Here is a 13,225-nt window from a genome sequence, read left to right on the forward strand (position 1 = left end):
GACAGCCAGTGAGAGAGGGAACACAAACAGGGGGAGTGGGAGAGGAAGAAGCAGGCTCGATCCCAGAACGCTGGGATCAAGCCCTGAGCCGAAGGCAGACGGTTAACGACTGAGCCACCCAGGCGCCCTTACCATGATTATTTTTGTAACCTGGTCAATTAATAAACGACTACTTTCAAATTGAAAAAAAAATTTTTTATTTCTAAGTAATCTCTATACCAACATGGGTCTTGAACTCACAACCCCTAGATGAAGAGTCAAACGCTCTACCGACTGAGCCAGCCAGGCCCCCTTGTGTTTATTTGCTTTTAAAGATTTTATTTATTTATGAGACAGAGCCAGAGAGAGCAAGCAAGAGAGCACGATGGGGGAGGGGCAGAGGGAGAGGGAGACGCAGGCTCCCCACTGAGCAAGGAGGGAGACCCCAGCATCTTGGGATCATGACCTGAGCTGAAGGCAGATGCTTAACTTACTGAGCCACCCAGGTGCCTGCACCCCCCTTGTGTTTAATTTTAAGCTTTTTGTTATGAGAAACTTTCAATATAAAAATAGAGAAGTGGGGCGCCTGGAAGACTTAGTTGGTGAGCCACTGACTAAGGGAAAAAGGGGCCACATAACTAAAGGACTCAGGGTCACAGTCAATGTCAAGTCCTGGGTCCCTGCTTCATATATATATTCTCAGCCACCTGAGATAATCACCCTGGGGCTCCAGGAGAAGTGAGAACTGTACCCTCAGGAAGAAAAAGAAATAAAACCAGAGCTGGTGAACAAGCAAATGTAAATCCCTGGTACTGAGATGTTAATGATCAGTTTCAGTATTACATACACAGATCAGTAATGTCACTGTTCTACTACTACTAGATTGTCTGGTCTACTGTTTGAGATGTTAGAGCATCTAAAATAATTCTATACATTCAATTTGGGGACTTTAAATGCTGAGAAGTATTTAAGTAATAGTTGTTTAAATGCTTGAAAAATTACAAGTGGTTAAACCTGAAAGTTTTCATTTATTGTGAAAGTGGTCTATACATACTTAGAAAAATATTATCACTCTTTCAAGAACTGCTCGTTTGATAAGTTTCTTAGATTAGTGGGTTGATCACTACAAAATGCACAAAGGGTCACAGGTTTTCTCCTCTACACTAAGCCCTTGGGACATAAGGGTTTTAGGATTCCAGGACGTGAGAAAGGGATGTGCCTTTTCCTCCCTCCTGGCCTGGGCACAGAGGGTGGGATGTCCTGAGGGTGGAATGAGGAGCTGGGGCTGCTGCAGTCCTCCTGCTGGCTGGATGGCAGTGGCCAAGGCGGAGGGACAGGGTGGAGGAGACCTGGAGCTGCTGTCTTGCTCGAGGGAGAAGCCCTTTCCGGTGGGGATTTTAATTACTTGTCACTTGATGGCCTGTCTTTCCACCCCACCTCCACCTCAACCTAGGCGCACGCTGGTATCTCCCACTGATGCCTCCTGGGTCCCACCCCCAGAGATTCTGATTCCACTGGTTCAGGACTCAGCCTGGCAGGAGACTGTTGGTAAATCCCCAGGGGGTTCTAATGAGCAACCAGGGCTGAGAACCATCACTCAAACTGGAAGCTTTCTCTTCCCTTTATAATTTTATGTTTCTTTCTCACAATGTCAGTACCTTTATCTGTTTCTTCCCTCTCCTACTGGACTGTGGGCTCCCAGATGGCGTTCCAAACAATGCACGTGGCCCTTCCTAGCTCCAGGTGACTCCGAGTGCCTGCAGCTGACAGAAGCAGCAGTCAAGCGTCACTTGGGATTTAGGCACTCTAGTTAATATTTATGGCCCCGAGTGAGTCAAAATCCTCCTTGATGACACTCAGGAAGGCTCTACCCTACAGCCTGAAGTCCTGTCTCCGTCACCATCTCACAGTTTCCTCCAGGGTGGGACAGAAAGCCGCCTCCTCTGCCAGGCACCAGGGGAGGCACGTGGGTTATGTTTAGGGCCAACCTTGCATAAAAAATACCCATTTAAACCCATGCCGCACCCGCAGCACAGCAGGATGCTCGCACCACGAACAGCCGCAGGAAGCAGAGGGACTGACCCCACAGGAGACACACCTCTCCCATGCCATCGCACACCCACTCCTGAGCATATGGTCCTTACATCCACCAGTAGGTGGAATCACCCACACCGCTTCAACTTTCTGTCCAGGATGGAGAGCTAAATTCATGGGATAGTCTACAGGAAGTGCCTCTCTCCACTGCACAACTCTAACCAGCTCAAGCAGGTTCCTCGCTTCCTTCCACTTGCCTGGCCTCTGTCCCTCCCTGACCGCTCTTCCCTCCCTCTCAAAGGCTGATGTTCTTTATTCCTTAGCACTCTATCCTTGGCACTTCTCTCTTCTCCTTAAGGGCTCTCAGCCCTCCGTAGGGCTCCTGAAACCATCCGTATAACCAATAGTGAGATCTTGCTCCCCAGACAGGGGAGGTGTTGCCCTAAGGCTGCTCACTTTTGCTGTGGGAAGCGGTGGGAGGGAGAGAAAGACCTCATCTTCGTAGGATACAAAGGAACACCGTAAATGCTCAATATTCTTTTTCAGCAAATGAACACATGGTAAGAATGGAATTTTCATTGCCTCCGCAGGGCTCCTCCCGCCCACCCCCAGATATGTTCTGAGGACTAGACTTCACTTGCTCATCTGGAATCCCAGGCCAGGGCTTCTGTCACATCAAGCCACACCAAGCTCAGCAGTGCTCACAGGCCTTTAATCTGTAACTGCTTGGCTACCTTCCATCTCTCCCCTAGGGCGGTGGGGAGGGATCAAGATGTAGGGCCAGGTAGGTTGTGCTAGCTCCCCGTCCAAAAGAGAAGGGCTAGGTCAGGCTGGGGACTGGACAGGGGGCTCCCGGCCCCAGGCGATGAGGGAGTTGCTGGCCTGGGCAAGCTCAGTGATGGACACCCGGCCTCGCTGTCGGATGAAGTTAGCCACGGCAGCCAGTTCCTCAGGGGTTATGTAGATGAACTTGCCCCGGTCGTCAATCACACCTGTGGGGACAGGAGGGTTGTAGGGCTGAGCCCTCTAGGGCCCCCTCCCCGCTGCTGCCAGAGAATGCCCCCCCACCCACCCCTTCACAACTGGCTCAGAGCCTTCCAGGCCTGCCTACCTGCCTGGGCTCCCCTTGTTCATCCAGTCCTGGCTATGTGAGTCAAATCAGGCTTCCTTGCCTGTCCCTGTCACCCTGAGCTACTCCCAGGCCTGGGCATGTCCCTCTGCTCAACACCCCTCCTGCACACCACTTCCCTACCCAGGGCTGAGAGGGGGGTCATCCTGCCTCTGCAACAAATCCCTGCAGCCCTCTGTGGCTAGACACTCCCCAGGGCCAGGGCCTGTGGTGACTGACTCTCATCCCCTCACCTGTCAGAGTCCCCTCAGCCAGCAGGTCCTGGATGCGGTTTATGGTATCCTATGAGAAGAACAAGTCTCAGAGCAGAGATGGGCACTGCTGTCCCAAAAGACAGCTGCACTCTCCCTCCCACCACAGTCAAATCTCCTCCTCTCCTTCTCATGGCCACCCCCAATGTCACTCTTTGCTTCTCCTCTGGAGGGGCTCAGAGAGACAGGGCTCTGGTCCCAGAGCACTCTAAGACCCCCGACAGTGGCTTTCTTCAAGGCAGGAGAGGTGTGGTGGGGACATTTGGTCATGAAGGCTGGCGCAGCCTGTTTGCAAGAGAGTTGTCAAGGTAACTGAGTTTGGGCTGCCTCGCTTACAGGGGCTGCTGGAGTGATGGGGTTTGAGCTTTTTTCTTTTTCCTCTGTCTAGCAGAAAGACAAGATTCCTGGGGCGCCAAAAAATTCCTAGTCTATTCTTGCGTAAGGGCACAAGACTCCCATCTTTAAGGCGGTCCCCCTCTGACAGCCGTACAGACCCCGTGGCCATATTCCACGGAGCAGGCCACCTTGAAGGGCTTACCTGAGTCCGCAGGCCCACCTGGGAAGCTAAGTCTTCCAAGAGCACGACCTTGGACTGCTGCAGAGAGGGGAAGGGGAGAAAGCCTGTCAGCACGGGAGCCCTCTGAGGTTGGCACACCCACCTGCTCTGCTCTGGGTGGCTGGCGAAGCAGGCTCTGTACTCCCATGGGAGAGCCTTGTTTCCCTCACACACTACTCACACGCTCTCCCAACTGCCTGTACGCGTACACACACACACACACACATACACACACTCATCGACTCTCTCGTGACCCTGCTCACTGGGAGGGATCTGCCCCAACCACCACCTGCCCCATGAGTCACGTCTCAGGCCTGGGGACCATGCTGGGACAGACACCCATGGAGAGTCGAGCACAGCTGTGACCTTCTCCTCTGCATCCGGCTGTATCATTTTAACATCGTGAACAGGCTGGAAGGCGAAGCACCAGAGATGAAGGGAGGGGCTGACAACTGCCAAATCTTATTAAAACTGTCACTAGGACCCGTGTTTGCTGAAGATCTGACAGGACAAGGAGCTGAGAGGTGTGGGGGTGCTGTGCTGAACAAGACATAGTTCCTGCCCTTGAGCTCACAGCTGGCGAGAAGACAGGCGAGAACGTGGACAAGAAAAGAGCAGACGGGAAACCCCGACGAGCCAGGGTCTTGGCAGGAGCAGGAGAGCTCATTCTTGTCTCCCCTCTGTTTACAGCTCCCTTGGCCTAGAGACCCCACCACCCTGACACACCACGCTGCTCACCACCCTCTTCACGCTGTTGAGGCGCTGTGTCCACCTTTAAAATAACTGTCACTAAATCTGCTCGGGGCTTTGCACGCATGGCCACGCTCCGCATGCTTCCCTCACGCCCTCGTCAGAAACTTCAGTTCCCGGTGGGGGTGTGGCCGAGGGCCACCGCTGGGTCCCACACCGGCCTCTGCCCTGCCTCCCCCACAGACAGACAGCATGTGACGTGAGAGAAGGCGGTCTTTTGCGATTCCAGGATCTTCCACAGCAAACAGGCTGGGGGAGGAGTGACACGGTGGCGCCTCCTCAGCTGCGGATGGCATCTGACTGTTCAAAGTACCAAAATGAATGCACAAGCGGGGAGGCAAGTGAGTGGCGGACGGGCCAGGGGTGGCCAGCCCAAGGTGACCTGGCCAGCTGGCCTCTACCTACAAAGCAGGGAGCAGGCCCTGGGTTCAGTGACAGCTCAGAATGCGACCAGGAGTCACCCCAGGCGTCCCTGAAGACCTGGCCTTAGGGGCCAAAAGTGCCTTTAGAAAAACACACCAACCCACTCAGCCGCGCTCAGAAGGGAGAGAGGATGGACAAGAGCAGGTTAGGCCTACACTGCACACCCACTCACTCGGCACAAAAACATGCCTCCAGTTCTGAAACCCTAGGATGAAAGGGCCCATTCCCCTGCAGCCTGGAAGAAGGCAGGTGGGCTGAATTCCGGAAGTCCTCCTCCTGCAGACAGCAGCTCTAGGAAGATCAGCCTGCACGGGCTGGAAAGACCTCTCCAGTCCAGAAGAGTCTGGAGAGCCCCCAGAAAATGGCCTCTCTAGAGAGCCTCTGAAAGCAAGGGCTGGAATTGTCCCCGGAGCCTCTACTCAAGTCTCTGCAGAGGAGAGGGGCGAGCAGAAACTGGTGGATGAGGGCTTTCTGGAGGACAGACTCAAGACCTGTCGCTGCCCGCTGGGTAGGTGGGGATGGTGAGTTCCAAACAGCAGCAGGAAAGCATGAGAGATGTCCTGCCAGCCCTCGAGGGTGCCAGGGTGGAGAATGGGTTCCATCAGAGAGGAATGACCTCTCCCCGCACCCCCAGGAATACCGGGGCTCCGGGCTATGAGCCCAGCCCCTTACCACTGGGAGGAGTTTGAACCCTGCTCCCTTTGGAAGAGGTGGGGGGAGGATTATGCAAGGCCTGGCTCCTTGGCACCCCCTAGTAGCACCCCCACCACCGCCCCCACTCCCTCTGCACTCCTTCCCTCAGCCGCCTCTGCACCTCTGAGCTGCACTTGAAAACCTCTCCCCTCGTCGCATCCTTCGTGGGAGAGAAGTTGCTTAGCAGCAAAGCAAAGCAGGACGGGCTTATGCAACCTGGAGCGGAACCCAGCACGGCTACAGACGGAGGGGACACATGTGCTGCCCCGCCCTGGATTCCAAAGGAAACATCACCCTGTTTCCCCGAAGACCCACGTTCCTGGTCAAGAACACGCGGCAGGGGATGCTTGTTTCAACTCAGCGGAGCCTCAGGGTGACAGAACTGACAGAAAACACATGTGAAGAAACTTGAAAACACAGTGACTCACTGAGCGTGGGGTCTGAGGAGCAGGGAGACTGTCAAGCCCTGAATGTGAGGAACTGACTGAAGGCTCAGGCCTCCCACACAGACCAGGTCCCTTTCCACTGTCAAAGAAGAACGGGCTCTTCTGGCCAGGACCGGGCAGCTCAGACTCCCAGGTCCCCTGCCCACTGCTGCGTGAGCTCCAGCGAGTCCAGAGAGTGCGCATGTCTCTCTCACTCACACACACACACACACACACACACACACACACACACACACACACACTCTGTCCAGGCTCTGTCCCATGGCTTCTTACCTTAATGTAGTTGATGAACTCAGTCAGGAAGCTATGGGACTAGAGGAGCAGAGAAATCAGGATGAGTGTCCCCTGTGCAGGGGCTACCGGGGTCTATGCCCACCCACTGCCTGCCGTCTGCCTGAGCAGAGCTGCCCACAGTGAGGGGTTCGGAGGCACGCCTCTCCTGAGGACGAGGCCTCTGGCCACCAGAGCCTGAGGGGCCTGATGCCCACCCACCTCTCAATGCCTGACAAGGGCGGCAAGCAAGGAACCATGGGGTGTCTGGGATGCGGTGGCGGGCTTGGTGGGCACAAGGATGGGCTTTCCAGGGGCAGCAGGCCCACCTGTTCCTCAGTCATGGTCTCGCCCACACCCTCCTCCTCCACCACGAAGGCTTCCTTCAGTTTCAGGTACTCCTCATGCTCCCGCTGGGCCTGTTCCTCCCGGGCCTTCCTCTCTTCCTCTTCCTGCAGACAAGAGTCAGACATGCTGGGGCGGGTGCCCACCCCATCCCTGTTCTGGGCTCTGCGGCCCCGACGGGGCAGCAGGGCGTATAGTCCAGCCCTTTCTCGGGGATGGAGTTCCTTCAAGACACTGCTCCCTCAACCCCAAGCTGAGCTACTGGCAGAGGCCCCTCTTCTCATCAGTTCCATTACCTCGCAGACAGGTGCTGCTCGGCCCCCTCTCCTTTCAAATCCTGCCAGTGACCACCCCCTTCTTCCTCTCATGTCCAAACTTCGTGCACAAAACACCCAGGCTCCATTCACCCCTCCTGCCCACTCCAGTCTGCCTTCTGAAACTCAGCTCCGCCAAAATAAGTGCTCCGGTCTCACCCATGCCCTCCATCCCACCAAATCCAAGGGACAACCATCAGCCCCATAACCCTGTCCTCTCATGGTGCTGGGGAGAGCCGACCATTTTCTCTTCCCTCACGTGGCTGGCAGATCCCCTCTCCTGGGTTTTCTCTTACTCCTTGGGCCATTCTCCTCACCTTCTCCGTTGCTCAGCCCCGTCCCTCCTCCCTCCTCCCCTTCCTCCCTACCCTTCCTCAGGCTACCTTGCCATGCCCACAGCATCAACAACCATCTCTTTGCCAGTGACTGCCACAGTTGTACCCCTGCCCCCAAATCTCTCCTCCCACGTGACACACCCACTGGGCCATCTCACAGGCACCTCAAGTTGAGTGCGTCCCAGAAAGACTCTGTGATCTACTCCCCACACGTCCGGTCTTCCTCCTGGGTCCCTGGCTCAGTGAGTCACACAGCCATCTGGCCAGCTGGTCAGAAATAAAGTCCTATCTACCACTTCTGCCTTCAACTTCCGGAAAACTCAGTCCATCCATGTCATTCCATCACCACCACCACCTCATGCCATAGCTTCCCTCCAAGTCATCCTATTTTCCGGAGCTCTCAAAGAGATTTCTTAAAAACATGTAGCTAAAGCTGGGACAGAGAATATACAAAATAAGCCTGGAGCATCTTGTAGTGCCAAAAAGTAAGAGTACTCAGAAACCAAAACAATGAGGTTACGTCAGAGGTACATGGGGGCCAACTGCAAGAGTTCCCAGGGACCTGCATAACAAGATAAATAAGACAGTACAGGACTGTGACGCAATGCACTAAACAAATAGCCACAAGTCCGTGTAGGTATAAACAAAGAGTCAGACGTATACACAGGGAAGAAAAGGTAAATCTTCTGTACAGAAAAATTCCCGACACTTTGCATACCCTGCTCTCGAGGAGGTGGGGAATAACTCCCCACCCTTCAGTGTGGGCTGTGCATAGTGACTTGTTTCCAGAGAACTACAGGAAGCATGGAGTAACATTACAGCAGACAAATCTGGCAAATAAAACCTGAGCCAAGCAATCCAGGTTAATGTCAGTTATGACAAGTCAAGTTAACAACATGTATCCTTCATATGCTGCGTTGAGAACGGCGCTTCACCTGTGACCTCCTTCCCAAAAATCCTTAACCCCAGTATAACCATGAGAAAAAAAAAATCAGTCAAGCAAACTGAGGAGTATTTTACAAAATATTCGCTCAATACTCCTCAAAACTATCAAGATCATTAAAAGCAAGGAAAATCTAAAAAAATGTCACAACCCAGAAGAGCCTAAGGAGACGGGGTAACTAAGTGTAATGTGGCGTCCTGGATGTGACCGTGGAAAGGTATAGTAGGGGAAAATTACTGAAATCCGAATAATGTGTGGGGTTTAGTTAAGACACTGTATCGATATCAGTTGTGGGAAATATACCACAGTCAGGTCGGGTGCAGGGAAGGAGAACCCCAGGACATTTAAGGTCTGACAAGCAGGATCACCATTCAGAAAGGTAAACAATCCCCACTAATGCCTCCTCTCTGCTGTGCTCCGGTCCATTTGCTACAGCACCCAAACCCAGGCCTTCTGGCATCCAGGCTCCCTGGACAGCAGGGCCAGTGAGAAGCCAAAGGCACCAGCTAGGTCCTCCTAACTGGGGCAGTCCTGGCTCTCTCTATATACACATCACACCTTTGTGATGTTCCCCTTCCTGGGCACCGGTTCTCAGAAAGAAAGGCGCATCTGGCAAACAAATGCTCATTTACCACCTCTACTGCGTGGTTCCCGTTCTCTGAGCATCCGTCTCCTCCAGGCCAGGCCCTAAACAGGCCAGGTAGGATCCAGCTCTTACAATGACCTTTTACAACTTCAAGGTCCATAGGATCCAGACCCCACTCCCTCTCTGACTTCTCTCCTTCTTGCTTATCTTGTTTCAGCCACTCCAACCATCTCAATTTTCTTTAAATGCTTCAGGCATGTTCAATAAACCACCTGCACAAAAATCCCCAGCTCCGGCTCTGCTTTCCAGCAGCAGTTTTATACAGGTTGTTTTTAGAGTCCAGGGACCACATAAACCAGGGACTGCTCCTGAACCCAGTCCGTGGCCCATCTTCTAGGTTAGAGGTGTGAGGAGCGGCGTGAGAAGCAAGGCTGCCTGCTCAGGGGTCAGAAGTCAGGATGGGGGGGAGTGTCTGTCTTACCTTTTGTTCCTCCTCCAGGCGAAGCCGCTCCTCCTCTTTCTTCCACTCTGCCTCACGCTGGGACTCAAGGCGTTTCCGCTCCTCACGCTCAGCCTCCTCTGCCTGGAGAGAGGCCTTCATAGGGAGCACATCCCGACTCCCACCTAGTGCCTGCCCACCTCACAAACAGGCTGGGGGCAATGCCTGGGCCAGACCATGGACCAAGGCTGTAAGAGGCAGTCAGGCGAGCAGCATGCGAAGAACCCGAGGGGAGGGCCTGACATAGGGGATGAGGAAGGGAGGACCCTTTCGCACTTCTCAGAGCTGCACCCCAACCCTCCTGCTTGCCTCACGCTGGGCTTTTCGCGCCTGTTTCTCCTCTAGCTTCCGTAGTTTCTTGGCTCCAATTTTCCCTGACAGGTGACTTTCCACCGGCTTCTCGATACCTTCTTCCTCCTGGGCTGCATACGGTCAAAGAAAGACATTTCAGGTGCTGGAGAGGGCTGATGATGATGGATCCACCCTACCCCTTGTCCCTCTCCACATGGCAGCAAATCCTGTTCCTCTCACCTGATAAATGTCACTTGCCCAGCTCTGCCCTCCAAAGACATCTACCATGAACTCAGAGATTAACACTCTGAGCGTGTGTATGTGAGAGTGTGTGTGTGTGGGGTGTGTATGTTGAGGGTAGAGGGTAAGGTAGGGGAAAGGTGAGGGAATCATGGGGCAAGGGGACAGTAACTTTAGATGCTGCATAGCCACAAAAAAGGAGGTGTCAGGTTCCGATATCCGAGCATCTGAAAATCACAGGCAGGGATGTCTGGGCTTGCAGAGTTCTCAGATTTGTCTCTAAGCCAAACCTCCAGGGAAGGACGGCCGCATGGGGAAATGTATCCCTTCCTCATAACTGAAATTGTCCTCACTGTGGCCAGGAACTGCTGAGGCTTCTGGGCTCGGCCCCTGGCCAAAAAGACAGCTCCAATCCAAGACTACCTAAAGTTAGGGCCAGCTAGAAGTTGAAGCCATATTGGGGCGCCTGGGTGGCTCAGCTGGTTAAGCGTCCAGCTCTTGATTTTGGCTCAGGTCATGATCTCAAGCCCCACTCTGCGCTCGGCGTGGTGTCTGCTTGAGATTCCCCACCCATCTCTCTCCCTCCCCCTCTGCTCTTCCCTGTTTGTGCTCCCATGCATACCCTTGCGCATGCAGGCTCTCTCTCAAATAAATAAAGAAATAAAATTAAAAAAAAAAAACAACAAACTCTTGATGCTCAAGGAGCAGAGATGTCTGATTCCAGGTCTGAGACAAGAGGGATGGCACCACAGACTGCCTCTTTTTTGAGCCAAAGGGGCTAATTCCCAAAAGCACAAGGGCAAAAGCCCCAAATGCCCCTTCCTCAGGCTCAAGCCAGGTCTGAGCACTGGAAAAGAGATATTTTCTCCCACAATCCCAGGGGCTCTGTTGGTCTCTCAGGGTTATGGAAGTTCTGTCAACAAAATGTCTCCATCCCAAACCCTTCTAGGGTTATAGGTGACCTCACCTCAGGAACTGCAGAAGCTCTTGGCTAAGTACTCTGGCCCTAGAGTGAGGCTCTCAAAAAATGACTGTGCCCATACCAATAAGGTGCTGGGATCTAAGAAGCGGGCTGAGGAACTCTCTAGGTCAATCTGAAGACCCCTGCCCTCTTGCTTAGACATGGAAAGCAAAAATGAAGGAAGAGAGGCTGGCCCAATGGAATAGGGGTCACGGTCCAGAACTGCTGGCCTCTGGGGCCAAAAGATGGGTCCCAAGTCTCCCCTCCCCCAATCCCATCCTGTGGCTCCCAGACGTGTCTCCTACACTGTAGCTCCACACCCCACTCTTCCACCCAGCTTTGGAAGTCCCTTCATGCCCTAAACCAGCCCCTTTCTCCTCCAGGCCAGGTCCCTCTCACCTGGGATGATGGCTTCCTCCTCATTCTCATCCACCTCTGCCCAGGAGACACGCTGGGCTCGACGCTGGGCCTGCAGGCGGCTGCCCAGGTCCCTCCGGCGCCGGGGCCTGCCCCCGGCTCTCTGCTCCTCAGGCTCCAGGGGCCGAGGCTGGTTCAGTGAGCCTGCTACTACCGGCTCCTCATTGTGCAATGGCTCTTGACCAGCTGTAGGAAGAGACGAACCACACAACTGTCTAGCAGCCCAACCCGCCTGTTGGCAGGGAGCAGCACCCTGGTAGCCTCACCCTCCACTCAACTTCCTCCAGGCTCCAGCTGCCTGAAGCACAAAGCTCCAAATTCTCAGATCATAAAGGCCATTGTAACCCAGACCCACACCTTGGTCCTATGCAGCAGGATCACCCGTTCCCTCCTGCCTTTGTTGATACATTTCCAGCCCTACCTCCTCCAGGAAGCTCACCCTGATTTCTCCAGACCACATATGAATGTCCACTGCTGGACTGCATTTATTTCTTGCCTGCCTAACACCACTTGCTATAGTTTTATAAGGCATGCCAACCGGGAGCACACCTGGGGGCTGAGTCTTCCCTTCCAGGAAGACTTGACTATCTGCCTTACCTCAGCTCTCTCTCCCCTGCCCTTGGAGCATGTAGGTGCTCTGAAGTAGCTTGTGGGCCCAGAGAGGGGGAGACACATATACACAAATCCACATACTGACAAGAAATGGGGGATGGAGGATGACAGGCGTTAATCTGTTCTGTCAGACGACATGAGCTCCTGGTTGGGGTGCAGGAGAGAAGAGTGCATAGGTGCTCTCTTTGAGGGGTAAGGAGGGAGCTTCAGGGAGTTACAGCTCATAGGTAGGCACAAAACACTCAGGGGCCCCCTTCTTGGCATCCTCTCTGGAGCCATCCTGGGCGGGACGGGACACCCCTGCGGCCTCTCCTGGGGGCGCACGGACAGCCCAAATGAGGGGTGGGATCATGTCAGCCAGGAGACGGGCCCCTGTGGGTTTAGAGTGCCGGGTGGCGAAGAGACGGACTGAGTGAGGCTGTCCTTGAGGCTGGCAGAAAGGTGTAGGGGCGCTGCCATCCCGTCCGCGAGTTGGGACAGCAGCACTGCGGCTCGCCGCCGGCTCCGCAACGCGCAGGTCTGCGCAGGTGGCCTGAAGCGCGCCGAGCGCAATCCGGCGCAGAGCTACTCGTCAGCCCAGCCGGGCATGCCAGCGCATGCGCATGCGCCGCGGTGCGACGGCCTACAACGGCTCAGGAGTCTAGAGAACACGGCCCCACCAACCCTGGAGCGGCGGCATCTCTTACCTGCTGTCGTCCGACCTCGGCTGCGAGTCAGGAAAAAGATAAGGCCGACAAGCAGAGCCGCCGCCACCAGGTACACCACGGCGGCCACCATGACGACGGCTTCCAGCCGGAACGGACGCCTCCACCCCGAGGCCCCGGATCTCGCGGGCTCCGCCCAACGGGCCTATGGCCCCTCCCGTTTTCCATTTTAGACTCCGCCCACCAGCCGGGGCCCCGCCCAGGCCGCGCACTTCGTAGAGAGGTCTCGATTTTTTACCCTGAAAGGAATTTGGGGGGCAAATACTCATAAGTGGAAATTATCGCAAACGATGTTGTGCAGTGCGACAACATTTATATGTGCTTTAAAAGCATTAAACATTATCACGAGAGTGTTTATAGAAACATGCATATGTAGAAAAAGTACAAAAAGATGCTTAGGAATGATACACACCAACTTCAGGATAGATGTTAGGAGGAGGAAAAAAC

At 54.3% G+C, this 13,225-nt stretch overlaps 1 protein-coding gene across 1 annotated transcript; it reads right to left on the minus strand.

The window, feature by feature from the left end:
* Window positions 1-2,537: 2,537 nt before the first annotated feature.
* Window positions 2,538-12,927, minus strand: DDRGK1 (DDRGK domain containing 1). Its single transcript, XM_002918771.4, has 9 exons — window positions 12,761-12,927; window positions 11,445-11,648; window positions 9,863-9,975; window positions 9,536-9,637; window positions 6,861-6,983; window positions 6,535-6,573; window positions 3,932-3,988; window positions 3,376-3,424; window positions 2,538-3,005 (listed from the first exon to the last, which is right to left on the minus strand). The coding sequence occupies exons 1-9, from the start codon at window positions 12,849-12,851 to the stop codon at window positions 2,839-2,841; spliced, it is 945 nt and encodes a 314-aa protein (XP_002918817.1). The 5' UTR covers window positions 12,852-12,927; the 3' UTR covers window positions 2,538-2,838.
* Window positions 12,928-13,225: the final 298 nt, after the last annotated feature.

This window comes from Ailuropoda melanoleuca, chromosome 13 (assembly GCF_002007445.2).
Source record: "Ailuropoda melanoleuca isolate Jingjing chromosome 13, ASM200744v2, whole genome shotgun sequence".
NCBI lineage: Eukaryota > Metazoa > Chordata > Mammalia > Carnivora > Ursidae > Ailuropoda > Ailuropoda melanoleuca.